General features: G+C 45.6%; 1 protein-coding gene across 3 annotated transcripts in view; it reads left to right on the top strand.

Annotated features, from left to right (window-relative positions):
- Window positions 1-15,318, top strand: part of Sept6 (septin 6) — a 101,048-nt gene that overhangs the window by 53,862 nt on the left and 31,868 nt on the right. For all 3 annotated transcript variants that reach the window (XM_013019815.1, XM_013019813.1, XM_013019814.1), the window contains exons 5-7: window positions 1,539-1,700; window positions 9,573-9,669; window positions 12,453-12,621. In XM_013019815.1, the coding sequence (XP_012875269.1) occupies window positions 1,539-1,700; window positions 9,573-9,669; window positions 12,453-12,621 (428 nt within the window). The remainder of the gene's footprint in view (window positions 1-1,538; window positions 1,701-9,572; window positions 9,670-12,452; window positions 12,622-15,318) is intronic.

Genomic DNA, 15,318 nt, shown 5'->3' with positions numbered 1-15,318 from the left:
TTGGTCGTGGGGCTTGAACTCTGGGCTTAGACGCTGTCCCTCAGCTCAAGGCGAGGGCTCTACCACTTGAGCCACAGCGCCACTTCTAGTTTTCTGGTGGTTTATTGAAGATAAGAGTCTCACAGACTTTCCTACCTGGGCTGGCTTCAAACTGCGGTTCTCAGATCTCAGTAGCGACGATTACAGGCGTGAGCCACTAGTGCCCGGCTTTAGAGGCATTTCTAAGTCAAAGTGCAAGGGAGGCAGAACTTCTCTTCCAGGTCCATAGCTCTTCAGCCCCCCTCCCCCCCCTTCAGAGCCTAGGGCCTGGGCACCATAAATGCCACCCCATTGAGACATGGTGGCAGGCAAGACTATATCCTCCTTGGGGACTTGAGCTTAGGTGTTGTTCTGTCTCCCAAAGCCATGCCCAGGTCAAATTTCTTTAACCTTGTCTCTCTCTCTCTCTCTCTTTTTTTTTTTTTTTTTTTTTTGTCTTTTCTTCTTTGGTACTGGGGATTGAACCCAAGCACTTAGCCACTGACCTACATCCCAGTCCCCCCACCCCCCTTGTCCCTTCTTGAAGAGACTTCAGGAATTAGGGTTCAGATGTGGTTACACTTGCAAGCACATTAGGACTTTCTCCTATTGTCTGAAATTGGAAATGTCTGCTTTCTTGACCTGGAAATGAATCATCAGATTCAAACAGAATAACTGGATTTTTTTGTTTTTTTGAGTTTTGGCCAGTCATGGGCTTGAACTCGTGGCTTGGGCACTGTCTCTGAGCTCTTTTTGCTCAAGGCTAGCACTCTACCACTTTGAGCCGCAGTGCCCTTTCCCCAACAGTAGATCTCTTAGGTCAAATTGGTAACAGAGTCCTTGACCAATGAGACTGCTGGCAACAAGGGAGCCAGGTGTGTTTCCTCCCTGAGTACTGCCTGGCCTCCCTTCCTCCCATTTCCACGAGCACCCATGTCATACATTGCTGGGGCTTAGCCTGGCCTGAACCTATTGGGATCATTTACTGTTAGCAAGGAGTGACCTCATCTCCTATTTCAACTACAAATGCCTTGCTATCACCTTTCTGCTTTGAATCACCCCAGCAATGACTTTGATAGTAAGCTATCACAGCTCTTCAACTTGGATCTGAACTGCTAGACAGCTCCAATAAGTCTGTGGACTTAGGAAGAAGGCTTGGGTTCTGCAAATTAGCTGTCCTATGGCCTTGGACAGGTTATGTCACCTCTCTGCAGTTCAATTTCTCATTGGGAAAACAACAGTAATAATATGCATCCTTGGAGGGTTATTTTCAGGATTAGTTTTGTTAAACCCATACAAAATAGGTTGGTACCCAGCACATAAGTGCTTACAGTTGTTTATCATATTGTTTGGTTACAGAGGTGGCCAATCCCAGGCCAATAGGCAGAACTGCCCATGGGTGTAGTGTTTAGTGTATCAATGTATGTGGAGCATTTCCTCTTAGCTGGAAGTAAGTGGACTCTCAAGGTCATGCAGTTACATTACCAACAATGATCCCACTTTGCTTCTCCTTTCCCTAGGTGAACATCATCCCCATCATTGCCAAATCAGATGCCATTTCTAAGAGTGAACTCACAAAGTTCAAAATCAAAATCACCAGTGAACTTGTCAGCAACGGGGTCCAGATCTATCAGTTCCCCACAGATGATGAGTCGGTGGCCGAGATCAATGGAACTATGAATGTGAGTGGGGAGCATAGAGATTCAACTTTCTAATCATTGCTCTGTTATTATTCTACAATAAATATTTTATAATATTAATAAATAATATTGCCTACTGAGTGGCAAGCATCGGTGAAAGAAAATTCAGAACCCAAGTAGCCTCTCTTGCCAGTGTGGTCAGTACAAAACCCCAGAGAGCCAGAGCCTGAGGGACAGAGAAAGGCTGACTCCAAGGTGGAGTTCAGAGCAAGGAATTCAGGCCTGTTTTCCCACGCAATCTCCTCCATACTGCTCTGGTCTAAGCCAGGCAGCCTCCGTAGGATTATAGAGGAAAGACATAGAGCCTTTCTCTGATCCATACACTGTTGGGACAGAAAGAAAATGTTGGCTGGCTTTGGTTGATTAAAAGGTGATCTGTCCTCAGATCATCTAGCCCTCTGGGGGTGGGGTGGGGGGAGGAGGAATGGGGTATAGAGCCTTCAGTTTTGCTGGTAACTAAAGAAATGTTGCTTTTATTTATTTATTTATTTATTTATTTTATTTTTTTTTTTTTGGCCAATCTTGGGGCTTGAACTCAGGGCCTGGGCGCTGTCCCTGAGCTTCTCTGTGCTCAAGGCTAGCACTCTTACCACTTTCCACAGCTCCACTTCTGGCTTTTTCTGAGTAGTTTATTGGAAATGAGTCTCACGGACTTTCCTGTCCAGGCTGGCTTTGAATTGTAATCCTCAGATCTCAGCTTCTTGAGTAGGTAAGATTACAAGCGTGAGCCACTGGCACCCAGCGAGATGTTGCTTTTTGATATTAAGGCTCTGCTTTGCTTTATTATTAAGTGTGAATGAATTAAATAAGCCCTGAGTCCTTCCTCTTTTCTCTCCTCCCCCACATCCCCTAGTAGAGGAGTGAGTAATAAAAAAAAAAGGCAGAGAATCAAACATCTCCTCATGGTTCTTTACAATGTGTTGATGGTGTTGCTGCAAATGCTTCAATGTTGTGATTTCAAGGAGACAGCTAATAGCTTTCAGAAAGCCTCTGCTTCGGGAACAAATTTCTTTTTGCTTTATTGAAAGACATCACATTTTCCTAATGACATAATGCCTAGGGATCGCCAAACTCAGGAAAGCTTTGTAATAAAAGCCATTTTTAGAAAACTTTTCCTGCTGCTGTTGCCCTCTAAGTTATCATTACAGCATCAGCTGCCACCTCCTATGAATCGGCCAACAAATTAGCATAGCAGGGTAGCAAGTCATTGTCTCGCCTGACTTCCTGCCCCTTGTTCTGCCCAGGATAGGATTGTTATTAGAAGTTCCCTTATTATCTTTAACAAATTTGGTTCCAGGGTAAAGCTATATGGATGTGATAGGTGGATCTATGTCCTCTGTGACCTGCTGTGCACATGGACACATTCAGAGATAAGTGCTTGTCCCTCGCCCACAGTCAGGGCATTTGTATAGAGACTAAAGTTCCTTTTCTTTTCCTGTTTTTGTCAACCCTGCGGCTGGGCACTGTCCCCCAGCTTCTTCGTGCTTAAGGTTAGCACTCTACCACTTGAACCACAGCACCACTTCTGGCTTTTTCTGAGTAGTTTATTGGAGATAAGATTCTCACAGACTTTCCTGCTCAAGACTGGCTTTGAGCCATGATCCTCAGATCTTAGCTTCCTGAGTAGTTAGGATTAGAGGCGTGAGCCACCGATGCCTGGCCTAAGTTCATTTATGATGAAAAAAAGTGAGAAAGCCTCACTGTCTGGGTGTCCCTGGCACTGGTGTGTGGAAGCATCTATTTGCCTATGCTGGTCAGTCCCCACACAGAGCTTGCAAACTCCTTGTTCCCTGAGTCACCAAGTAGCTTTCAGCCTCGTGCTTTTTTTTTTTTTTTTTAAGAACAAATAAGGTGGAGGATGTTGGGAAGGAGGAAAAGTTGGAGAAAAGAGGGAGGGGGTAACAATGTTCAACAAGAAATGTACTCATTACCTTACGTATGTAAGTGTAACCTCTCTGTACATGACCTTGACAATAAAATTTAAAAAAAAAAAAGAACAAGTAAAGGGCTGGGTGCCAGTGGCTCATGTCTGTAATCCTAGCTACTCAGGAGGCTGAACTCTGAGGATCGAGGTTGAAAGCCAGCCCAGGCAGGAAAGTCCTGAACTCTTATCTCTAATAAACCCCCAGAAAATCAGGAGTGGCTCAGAATGGTAGAGCACTAGCCTTGAATGAAAAAAAAAGCTCAGGGACAGCACCCAGGCCCTGAGTGCAAGTTCCATGATCGACAGGGGGAAAGAAAGAACAAATAAGGGCTATGATTTCTCAGCAATCTCAAGGTGTAAAAGCAAACATTGTGGATAGGGAGTGACAGTCATTTTGAGCTGTATTCTCCACTCAGTTCAAGTGTCTTGCTTTAGCCTTAGGGTAGGTTCAACCTTAAGGTTGGCCCTCTTGTATCCTTATACAATTGAACCTGCCTGTACTTTGGTCATGAACTTCCTAGCTTCCAGGATTGCAGAAACTGTATTTCCATTCTTTATGGATTATCCAGCCTCAAGTATTTGGTTTTAGTAATACAAACTGGACTAAGACAGGTGGTGAATGTGCCAAGAGGCTCAGGAGTGGCTTGAGATTGTCTGTTGTGGACCTCTCTGTGGCTGGAAGATGTGACATGTAGGGGGACACCTTACCAGCAGTGTGGATGACAGTCACAATGCTCCTTTTAGCAGCACTGCTTCACAACTATCAGAGTTTCCTCCCTGGGGCCCCATGTACAAAATAGCACTTGTCAGTCTCCTATAGGCACCTGAAGAAAATGAAGAGAAAGCCTGGTATCCAATTTGGGTCGTATGGATAGGATCTGTGAGCATGTTTGGGGAAGTAGCATTTTCCTGCCCTATCTGACTCCATTCTGGTTGCTATAGCCATCTGTCTCTCAAGCAGCAGGATACACAGAGGCTCAGAGCACGGTTCCCAGGATTTTCGCCTGTCATGGTTGGCTGATTTCCAGCTGATGCTGTTTAGCCAGAAGGCAGAGCATAAACCACTCTAGGTGAATGGGGGAGGCTGGCTGCCAATATGTAATGGCCTCAGTACTTTCTGCAAAGAGCTGGACATGGGACGTTGGGACCTGGGTAAAGTATTTAACCTCTCAGATCCCAATTCCCTCAGCTCACGCAGGAGGTTTATATTCATGAATATCTAAGGTTGGTGTGCGAATCATTCCGTTGGGAGCACTTGGAAATGATCTGCTTGCATATACTTATCAGAACTTGCTTCTGCCACTTGCAAAAGAATGTGCCATGACACGCCATGCTGTGGGAGGGCTTCGGAGCCCATGGATTTCCATTTGGTGGGGGCTGTGTATTTGAGAACAGGGGAGGGAGCTAGAGGAATCAAATGACAGCAATTTGAGGAAATGGAGAAACAAGTAATATTGTCATTCTGATGAACAGTATCTCTCCAAAGTAAAAATAACAGGCCCAAGGGAAGACTGACATTTCCTGTGCCTTTATTTTCTTCTTGCATTTTCCCCCTCCTTTCTTCTTCAGCCCAGAGAAGTGCCTCCCACTTCACACGCCTTCCTTCCTCCTCCATCACTTACAGCTGAGAGCCCAGGATGAGAGCAGAGGATATAAGGCGCTGCTTTCTCTTTCTCGCTTCCTCCCTCAGTCTAGCCCTCTGCAGCTGCTTCTTCTTGGCTCTGTGTATGTGCATGTGTGTGCGTGTGTGTGTGTGTGTGTGTGTGTGTGTGTTGCACATAAAGCTTTCTGCAGAGGTTTCCCCAGAAAATGTTTGCAGGGAATTTGATGCTCTTGAAGCTTCTAGAGTCCCCGAGTAGGAATGAACTGTTCCCAGCTGACCTCTTAAAAAGCTAGCTGGGGAGCTGGGAAGGTAGCTCAGCGGTAGAGCGCTTGCCTTGCATGCATGAGGCCCTGGGTTCGACTCCTCAGCACCACATAAACAAAAAGAAAAAAGCCGGAAGTGGTGCTGTGGCACAAGTGGTAGAGCGCTAGCCTTGAGCTGAAGAGCTGAGGGACAGCGCCCAGGCCCAGAGTTCAGACCCCACAACCGATCCAAAAAAACTAAAAAACAACAACAACAAAAAGCTAGCTGGCACAGGCAGAAGATGTTCAAGCATTTGAGTAACGTTTTTAGGGAGTCAGTCTTCCCCAAATGCTCTGTGGTTATGTGCCCACCCCTTTGTGGATCATTTCTCTCCTAGCAATGATGAAAAACTCTCTACCTCCAGCCCACACCCAATGTCCACATCTGTAATTCCCTCTTCCTCTCTTTCCTGTGTCCCTAATTGCAGTGACATAGTACAGTAAGGGAAGGGTTGCCCGAGAGGGATAGTTCAACAGAGTAGAAAGGAAGAGCAACTTCAACTGCTTCCTGAGCCCTTTCAAGAATTTATAGTTATCCTAACACTGAGTGCCTGATGAGAACACGTGTTTTGCTGCACCGAATAATATTTTGGGGTCAGGCCCTAGTGGCTCATGCTTGTAATCCTAGCTACTCAGGAGGCTGAGATCTGAGGATCACAGTTCAAATGCAGCCTAGGCAGGAAAGTCCATGAAATTCTTACCTCCAATTATCCATCAGAAAGCTGGAAGTAGAGCTATGGCTCAAGTGGTAAGAGAGCTAGCCTTGAGCCTAAAAGCTCAGGGACAGCACATTGGCCCTGAGTTCTAGCCCCAGGACCAGCATTTAAAAAAAAGAATATTCTTAGAATCCAGACCTAAAAAAGAATGGAAAATGATTGGCTCTGAGATCAGTATGCAGCTAAAGCCTTTAAGCAACAGATTGGCTGGGCTTTCTAGAACTGAACTTCCTTTTATAAACTGGTTTTGCACAAACCAATTTTCCTCTCCCTCTCCCTTCCACATGATTAGGAGTGTTTGTCTTGACTGCTGCTTGAAACTCAAATGGGATCAAGAAGGAGTAGGCTTGGAAATTAGAGAGACTCAGAGTCCACATCTAGCTCTGCTGTTTCTACTGTGTACCTCCTGACAAGTCATTTAACTCTTCTGGGCCTCAGTTTTCTCATCTATACAATGTATTGGTAGCATATATACTATAAAATGAGGATTGTGGGCTGGGAATGTGGCTTAGTGGTAGAGTGCTTGCCTAACATGCATGAAGCCCTGGGTTCCATTCCTCAGTACCACATACACAGAAAAAGCCAGAAGTGGCATTGTGGCTCAAGTTGTAGAGTGCTAGCCTTGACCAAAAGAAGCTGAAGAAGAGTGCCTAGGCCCTGAGTTCAAGTGTCAGGACTAGTCAAAAAAAAAAAAAAAAAGAGGATTATAAGATTTGGAAGATTGGGGCTGGGAAGGTGGCTCAGTGGTAGAACACTTGCCTTGCATGCCTGAGGCCCTGGGTTCGATTCCCAGCACCACATAAGCAAAAAGGAAAAAAGCCAGAAGTGGCACTGTGGCTCAAGTGGTAGAGCGCTAGCCTTGAGCTGAAGAGCTGAGGGACAGCGCCCAGGCCCAGAGTTCAGGCCCACGACCGGACCCCCAAAAAAAAAATTTGGAAAATTGAGATAAGCCAGGTGCTGGTGGCTCATACTTATAGTCCTAGTTACTCACGTGGTTGAGATATGAGGTTTGAAGCCTGCTGAGGCAGAAAAGTCTGTGAGAGTCCATCTCCAGTTAGCTAGCAAAAATGCTGGACTGGAGACATGGCTCAAGTAGAACACCAGCCATGAGCGAGCAAAAGCTGTGTTAGTACAAGGCCTTGTTTCAAGCACTGGTACTACTATATATACCTGCCTTAAAAAAAATCAATGGTGACTAGGAAAAAAATAAAGAAAAAAATCAATGATATGGGAGGAATATGATAAAAACTATATTTCAGGAAGTGGTACTGAGGCTCAAATGGTAAAGCGCTTGCCTTGAGCTGAATTGCTCAGGGACAGTGCCCAGACCCAGAGTTCAAGCCTCACAAAATGTAATAATGAAACCCCCACATTGTGTAACTAATATATGCTAATCAAAATGTAGGGGAAATATATAATGGGGTAATGTAATATAAAGTACCTAATACACAGGGCTGCTGTGAATGTTTTGTTTTGATTTTTGTTTTATTTTGTCGCTGTTTTTTTTTTTGGGGGGGGGGTCGGTCCTGGGACCTGAACTCAGGGCTTGGACACTATCTCTGAGCTCACTTTGCTCAAGACAAGTACTCTACCACTTTGAGCCACAGCTTCCCTTCTGGTTTTTTGGTGGTTTATTGGAGGTAAGAGTCTCATGGACTTTCCTGCCCAGATGGCTTTCATTTGTAATGCTTAGATCTCAGTCTCCTGAGTAGCTAGTATTACAAATGTAAGCTACCAGAATTGGGCTGCTGCTGTGAATTTTAAAGCTGCAAACAGTGCTCATGGTATCTATTCTGGTACTGTCTTTGTTTTCCCATAAAGTTGATGGCTTCCTGTTTGTATTCCTTCAGCCCTTGAGCCTCACGGTCCAACTCTGACCCACTCTAGTATCATTGTGGCCATGTCTCTCCCAGCACATTGTACTCTCCAGGGGCAGACTGCTCTATCAACATGTATTTATGAATCCCAGCCCATAGTTGGAAGTCAGTAAGTATTTATACAATGGATCAGTAAGCCAGTGAGTGAAAATATCTGAGACTGTGGCCCATTTCTGTAAGCTGGCTATGAAAGCTCTCTCCAATAATCAGTCACCCAGGTGCCTGTGGCTCATGCCTGTAATCCTAGGTACTTAGGAGGCTGAGATCTAAGGATCTCCGTTTGAAGCCAGCCTGGATAGGAAAGTCCGTGAGACTCTTATGTCCAGTTAACTGCCCTAAAAGCCGAAGTGGAGCTGTGACTCAAGTGGTAGAATGCTAGCCTTGAGCAAAAAATGCTCAGGGAAAGTACCCAGACCTTAAGTTCAAGCCCCACGACTGATACAAAAGATACAATAAACTTCCCACAATCTTATCTCCCCTTCTCTTTATGCCTGTAGCATCACCCTTCAGAGTATTTATTAAGCACCTCCTATGTGCCAGACACACTGGTTACATACTGTCATGTATGATTGTAGGTATGTAATTTGGGCTTCCCCAATCAGACTGGAGCATAGTTCCAGTGGGCAAGGCAGTGTGGCCTACACTTCTTTATCTCCCTTGCAGCACATAAGCAATACGGAAGCCAATACAATCATGGGTATGTGGCTGCAGAGTTTGTGTCTTGCCTTTTACGCACAAGGAATCAGTGTGAGCTTAGGAAAGGATAAGAATGGGGACATTGAAGCCGGGCGCTGGTGGCTCACGCCTGTAATCCTAGCTACTCAGGAGGCTGAGATCTGAGGATCGCGGTTCAAAGCCAGCCCGGGCAGGAGAGACCGTGAGACTCCTATCTCCAATAAACCACCAGAAAACCGGAAGTGGCGCTGTAGCTCAAGTGGTGGGGGGTTGGCTTTGGCTGAAGAGCTGAGGGACAGCGCTCAGGCCCAGAGTTCAAGCCCCACGACCGACCAAAAAAAAGAAAAAAAAAAAGAATGGGGACATTGTAGCTCAAGTCAGCCTTGTGGTCTCAGGATGTGTCTGTTCTTAGGGCTCTCAGAAGTTGCTTATCCCCTTACCTTTTCTGTACACATCTAAGTCCTCCTGCTCACCGGCCTTACAGAGGCTCTTCTGGTCCCCGCCATTATGACTAGTAAATAGCTTGTCAATACATCTAGCAGCTTATTTTTTATCTACTTAGTGTCTTTGTTTCCTATGTGTTGGGCTATGTCCTTGTTACCTTCTCATGGGTTTGGGAGGAGCAGAGGCTGAGCATAGGCCTGGCTCCTCTTTTAGTCAATGCCTCTGGGTGATGGGGCCAGGAGCTACATTGCAGCGGGGTGGCCTGAAGCCTTTCCTCTAGAGGTCTAAGCAGTCTGTTTGCCTTCCATTGCAGGCTCACTTGCCATTCGCTGTCATTGGCAGCACAGAAGAACTGAAGATAGGCAATAAGATGATGAAAGCCCGGCAGTATCCTTGGGGGACGGTGCAGGGTGAGTCTCCAGCAGAAGGACTACGTTTGGGTAGCCCCTTCTGTCTGTTTCTGCTTGTCCTTAGTCACTAAGTCCCTAACTTGTCTGGAGACTCTGCTTACTCAGCTTGGGTCTCTTAACAGCCATAGGGGTCACTAGCAGGCAAACTCTGGCCTCATGCCTATGTTCTCTGATTGGAACATGCTCCCTTTGTCTCAATGGAGAAAGCCCTTTAGAAACATAATCAAATGTCTGTGTGCTTGTTAGAAATAGCTTGGAATACTGGAGTGTCATGGAATAAAGACACCAACTCAAAAGAAACTCAGGAAGGCAAAGTTTACTTCTGCAGAAGGGTGTGCTCTGTCATCTAAGTCTAGCAAGCAAGCACACAGAGCAGGCAGGGTGCTCCCTTTTTTGTTGTTGTTGGTTATGGGGCTTGAACTCTGGGCCTGGGCATTGTCCTTGAGATCTTCAGCTCAAGGCAAGCACTCTACCACTTGAGCCACAGCACAACTTCCGGTTTTCTGGTGGTTAATTGGAGATCAGAGTCTCACAGGTGTTCCTACCGGACTGGCTTTGAACTGTGATCCTCAGGTCTCAGCCTCCTGAGTAGCTAGGATTACAGGCATGAGCCAGCAGCCCCCCGGTGATGCTCCCCTTTTATCCCTAACCCAGCAGGTCCTGCCCCTCTGCTCAACATTGTCTGAGCTCCAAAAGGATGCAGCTTAATTAACAGGATGTAACTAAAACTCAAAAGAGCTTCTAACAGGATGTCTTAAAGTGCTCAGGAAAAGGACAGATGTGACTAAATTGTTCTTAACAGGGGCCAAGCCACCTGACCAATGCAGGAACCTTTCAGAAAAATATTCTCTCAGGAAGATAGAAAAGACAATTTTTCTCACACCACTGGTGGCTCACACCTGTAACCTTAGCTGCATAGGAGGCTGAGATCTGAAGATTGCTGTTGAAAGCCAACTGGGACAGGAAAGTCTATGAGACTCTTATCTTCAAATTAACCAGGGAAAAGAAAAAAACAAAAAACAAACAGAAGTAGAACTGTGGCCCAAAGTGGTAGAGTGCTAGCCTTGAGTTTAAAAGCTAAGAGAGAGACAGTCCCCAGGCCCTGAATTTGGGTCCAGGACTGGGGGGGGGGGGGGGGGGAGAGAAAAGAAAAAAACGAAAAAAATATGGTAGACTTGGATCAATTGAGACAGGATGTGCAGGAAAGGAAGGATACTTGCGTGAGGATGCCAGGAGATGTACAGAATATTCACAGTAGTGTGTTTGTAATGACAAGTTATTAGAAACAACCAGCTAGCCACAAAGAAAACTGAGTAAATTGAAATATTCATGTAGTAGGATATTACATAGCAGTGAAAATTAATGAACTAAAGTTACATTGCCATGAATGAATGTCAGAAATATAATGTGGAGCTAAACATATTACAGAAAAATGAATACTGTAGAATTCCATTTCTATGAATTCCGAAATTAATAAGATAATTATTTTAGGAGTTCATACAAGAGTGATAAAACTATAAAAGAAACTGAATGGCCCACAGGGGTGGCTCATGCCTAGCAACACAGGAAACTGAGATCTGAGGATCATGGTTTGAAGCCAACCTGGGCAGAAAAAGCCTGTGAAAAAAGTGTGCGCATGCACGCACATGCCCGCGCATGCGCGCACATGCCCGCGCATGCGCGCGCACGCGCGCGCACACACACACACACACACACACACTAAAAAAAAGAAAGAAGAGCTGGGTACTAGTGGCTAACACCTTGTAATCCTAGCTACTCAGGAGGTTGAGATCTGAGAAACATGGTTCAAAGCCAGCCCGGGCAGGAAAGTGCATGAGACTCATCTTCAGTTAACCACCAGAAAAACTAGAAGTGATGCTGTGGCTCAAAGTAGTAAAACACTAGCCTTGAGTAAAGTAAGTTCAGGGACTGTGCCCAGCTCTTGAGTTCAAGCCTCACAACTAACTACAAACAAAAAAGAAAAGAAAATGAATGATTAGCCCAATGTCAGGATACTGGTTAAGTTTCATTGCTGTGGAGATGAGGGATGAAGAGAGGTGGGTGGGATTAGAAAAAGGAGGCAAGAACTTTCCAAGTGGTGGCAGCTCCGCCTCCGCTTTTGTCATTTTTGCAATGTATTCTGTTTGTTTGTTTGTGCCTGTTCTTCCATTAAAGTTTTAAGGTCCTGAGTAACGATATTTGGACTGCGGTTCTGAAATCCAAGTGCCCCATATAATACTATGGAAATACTTATGGAACCTGTGTGATGCACTGTTGTCTGCAAAATGGCTTAGGGCAGACCCTCCTATGAGCCTTTGATAAATGGAATGAAATTTGGGTTGAGGCACAATGAATATCCTGGATTTTGTTTTTTGGTCATAGGGCTTGAATTTGGGTCCTGGGCACTGTCCCTGAGCTCTTTTGATCAAGGCTAGCACTCTACTACTTTACTGGTTAATTGGAGATAAGTGTATCGATGACTGCCCTATCCAGGTTGGCTTTGAGCTGTGACCCTCAGATCTCAACCACTTGAGTAGCTAGGATTACAAGAACTGAGCCATCAGTGCTCAGGCTGACATTACAGTTTGATCTCTTTTATTTTGTAACATTTGGTTTTTGTCTTTGGTAGAAGAATCAAAGTAGGAGGTACATTTGCAGGCTGTGTATTACCCAGATTGCAAGGCAATGTCACTGTTAAGATTTGCCTCTCATCTTGTCTGGTTTTGCTTCTGCTGGCCTTCCTTTTCAATATACTTTCAATTCCCCAACCCATTCCTATGCAGTTGAAAATGAGGCCCACTGCGACTTTGTGAAGTTGCGGGAGATGCTGATTCGGGTTAACATGGAGGATCTGCGGGAACAGACCCACACTCGGCACTATGAGCTGTACCGGCGCTGTAAGCTGGAGGAGATGGGCTTCAAGGACACCGATCCTGACAGCAAACCCTTCAGGTACCACTCCCACCAGGCCAGGCCAGGAGAGCTCAGCTCATCCCACCCAAGTGTTATGGGAGCCTTTCCCTTGAGAAATCACAGGGGAGGCAACACTCGGGTGCTAGCAAGGAGGGCAAGGTGACTTCTTCTTGTCCACTTTCTTTTTTCTTTTTGGTCTGTCACGGTGTTTGAACTCTGGGCCTGGGTGCTGCCCCTCAGCTCTTCAGCTCCAGACAAGCACTCTACCACTTGAGCCAAAGTGCCACTTTCAGTTTTCTGGTGGTTAATTGGAGATAAGAATCTCACAGACTTTCCTGCCCGGCCTGGCCTTGAACCATGATCCTCAGATAGCAGCCTCCTGAGTAACTAGGATTGCAGGTGTGAGCTTCTTCTTGTCCACTTTTGCTTGTCCACTCCTTCTCTGTTTTATCCATGTGCTAGGCAAGCTAAGGCCCTGATTTAGAAGGATGGAGGAATGGAGGAGACCCAGAACAGCAGCTCCAATCAGCTGCATTCATGGAGGGAAGCCCTGAGTTTTGAGGCCTTGTTCCTTAGGGTGACAGAAACCACTGTCTCCTGCCCCATTTTCTTTATTTCTTTTTTTTCAATATATATATTTTTTATTGTAAAGATACTGTACAGAGGGGGTTACAGTTACATGAGTAAGGTAATGAGTACATTTCCTATGGAGCATTGTTACCTCCTCCTTTGTTTTTCCCTACCATCCCTTCCCTCCCCACCTCCCCAACTCCTCCCCCTCTTCCCCCATTCCATGCCTGAAGTTCTAAAGTTCGTTTTCAACATAGTATCTTGTACATCTCATTGTTACAATGGGTCAATCTGTATCCTTATGTAAGCATTTTGTTTTTTCCCTTCCCCTCCCCAAATTAGAAAAATGTATATAAAAGATGCAGGGCACTGGAATCAAATACAGTGAAAACAAGAGTTATACCGTGGGAGTTGAACTTACCAAAGAAACAAAAAAAATCACACAGTACATTGTAAATACGTTAAAAATAATAGCAAGAATGAGAAAAACCACTTGTGTCCCTATCTTGGGGTTCATTTCAATTAAATCATCTTATATGGTCATATGTACATAGCTTTTGACCTTTTCTGCTTGTCCTAGACATAAACTAGTTATTGCAAATAAGGGAAACCATGGGACCTATGTTTCTTTTCTCTGCCCCACTTTCTTTGTCAGGCTCCTGCTGCTCAGGCAGGTTTCTAGACTGTTCTTCCACACACACATTCCTCCCTATTCTGACAGCTAGAAAGGAGAACTTAGGGGTGCAGCTCATTGGTAGTGTGCTTGCCTAGCATGTGCAAGGCCCTGGGATCCATCCCCAGCACTGAAAAAATAAAGGAAGGAAGGGGAGGGGAGAGGTGGGGGAGAGGCACAGTCTGGCACTGGTGGCTCACGCCTGTAATCCTAGCTACTCAGGAGGCTGAGATCTGAGGATTACGGTTCATAGCCAGCCCAGGCAGAAAAATCTGTGAGACTCTGATCTCCAATTAACCACTAGAAAACCGGAAGTGGCATTGTGGCTCAAGTGGTAGAGTGCTCACTTTGAGCAGAAGAGCTGGGGAAAAGTGCCTAGGCCCAGAGTACAAGCCCAGGACCGGCCAAAAAAAAGAAACACACAAACCTGAACATCCGTCACATTGCCTACCGTGATGCACTGTAGGCTCTTCATTTGCTGGCTTTGCATTCCAGTGTAAGTTTTGTTTTGGGCCACAGGAAATGAATAATCAGTGGCGTATTTTTCAAAGCTTTTCAGAGAAGGGGAGTGTTTGGGAAAAGCAGTTTATTTTATACAGATGGGAGTGATAGACCAAGTAGAAGTATCGGATCTAGATAGGTGGTGTGTGACATAAGCTCTACATTTTTAAATTACCATGTGGTACCCTTTATATGGTACTGTGGCTCCTGTTGGAAAATGTCAGACAGCAAAAAGCAATTGAGCAGGGAAGTTTGTGAGTGGTGAAGGTGATCCCAGGCTATCTGTTCACAGTAGAAAGCTGATCTGGGGCATAGTTCAGGGAGTCTTGGCATGTCAGCTTCAGGGGGCAGGAGACAACTTTGCAACCGTATCTGAACAGATAATCCAGGGTCCCAGAGTACCTGGCCTAGCAGAAGGTATGCTTGTCTTTTTTGTGGGAACTTCCTTAGCTCTTTCTCTCCTTTGCCTCTAATATCTTTTATCTGGGGGTGTGCCCCTACCTGGCCATTCAGTCCCTGCCTCTCTTCCGGTGTTCCATCCCAAATACCTGCATTCCATCCCAAATATCTGTGTTTGTATCTTCCCCTCTTCACTCTCCTTCACTCAACCTACATAAACATTCCTACATTTGGGGAACATTCCTACCTTTACCCTGCTCTTTCTTCCTAGCCTCTGCCATGTCAACAAGTTTGGTTGTAGTCAGACTAAAGGAGGATACCCTTAGGGAAGGAAGCCAAAGATATAACTTATCTGGACGTTTAAAATACTATTTAAGGGCTGGGAAGGTGGCTCAGTGCATGCTTGAGGCCCTGGGTTCGATTCCTCAGCATCACATAAGCAAAAAAAAAAGCCAGAAGTGGCGCTGTGGCTCAAGTGGTAGAGCACCATATAAGCAGGAAAAAGCTGGAAGTGGTGCTGTGGCTCAAGTGGTAGAGCGCTAGCCTTGAGCTGAAGAGCTGAGGGACAGCACCCAGGCCCAGAGTTCAGGCCC

Source organism: Dipodomys ordii, unplaced genomic scaffold (assembly GCF_000151885.1).
Source record: "Dipodomys ordii isolate 6190 unplaced genomic scaffold, Dord_2.0 Scaffold47, whole genome shotgun sequence".
NCBI lineage: Eukaryota > Metazoa > Chordata > Mammalia > Rodentia > Heteromyidae > Dipodomys > Dipodomys ordii.
The sequence above is the reverse complement of the archived record's forward strand: the minus strand, read 5'-3'. Positions and strand labels throughout refer to the sequence as shown.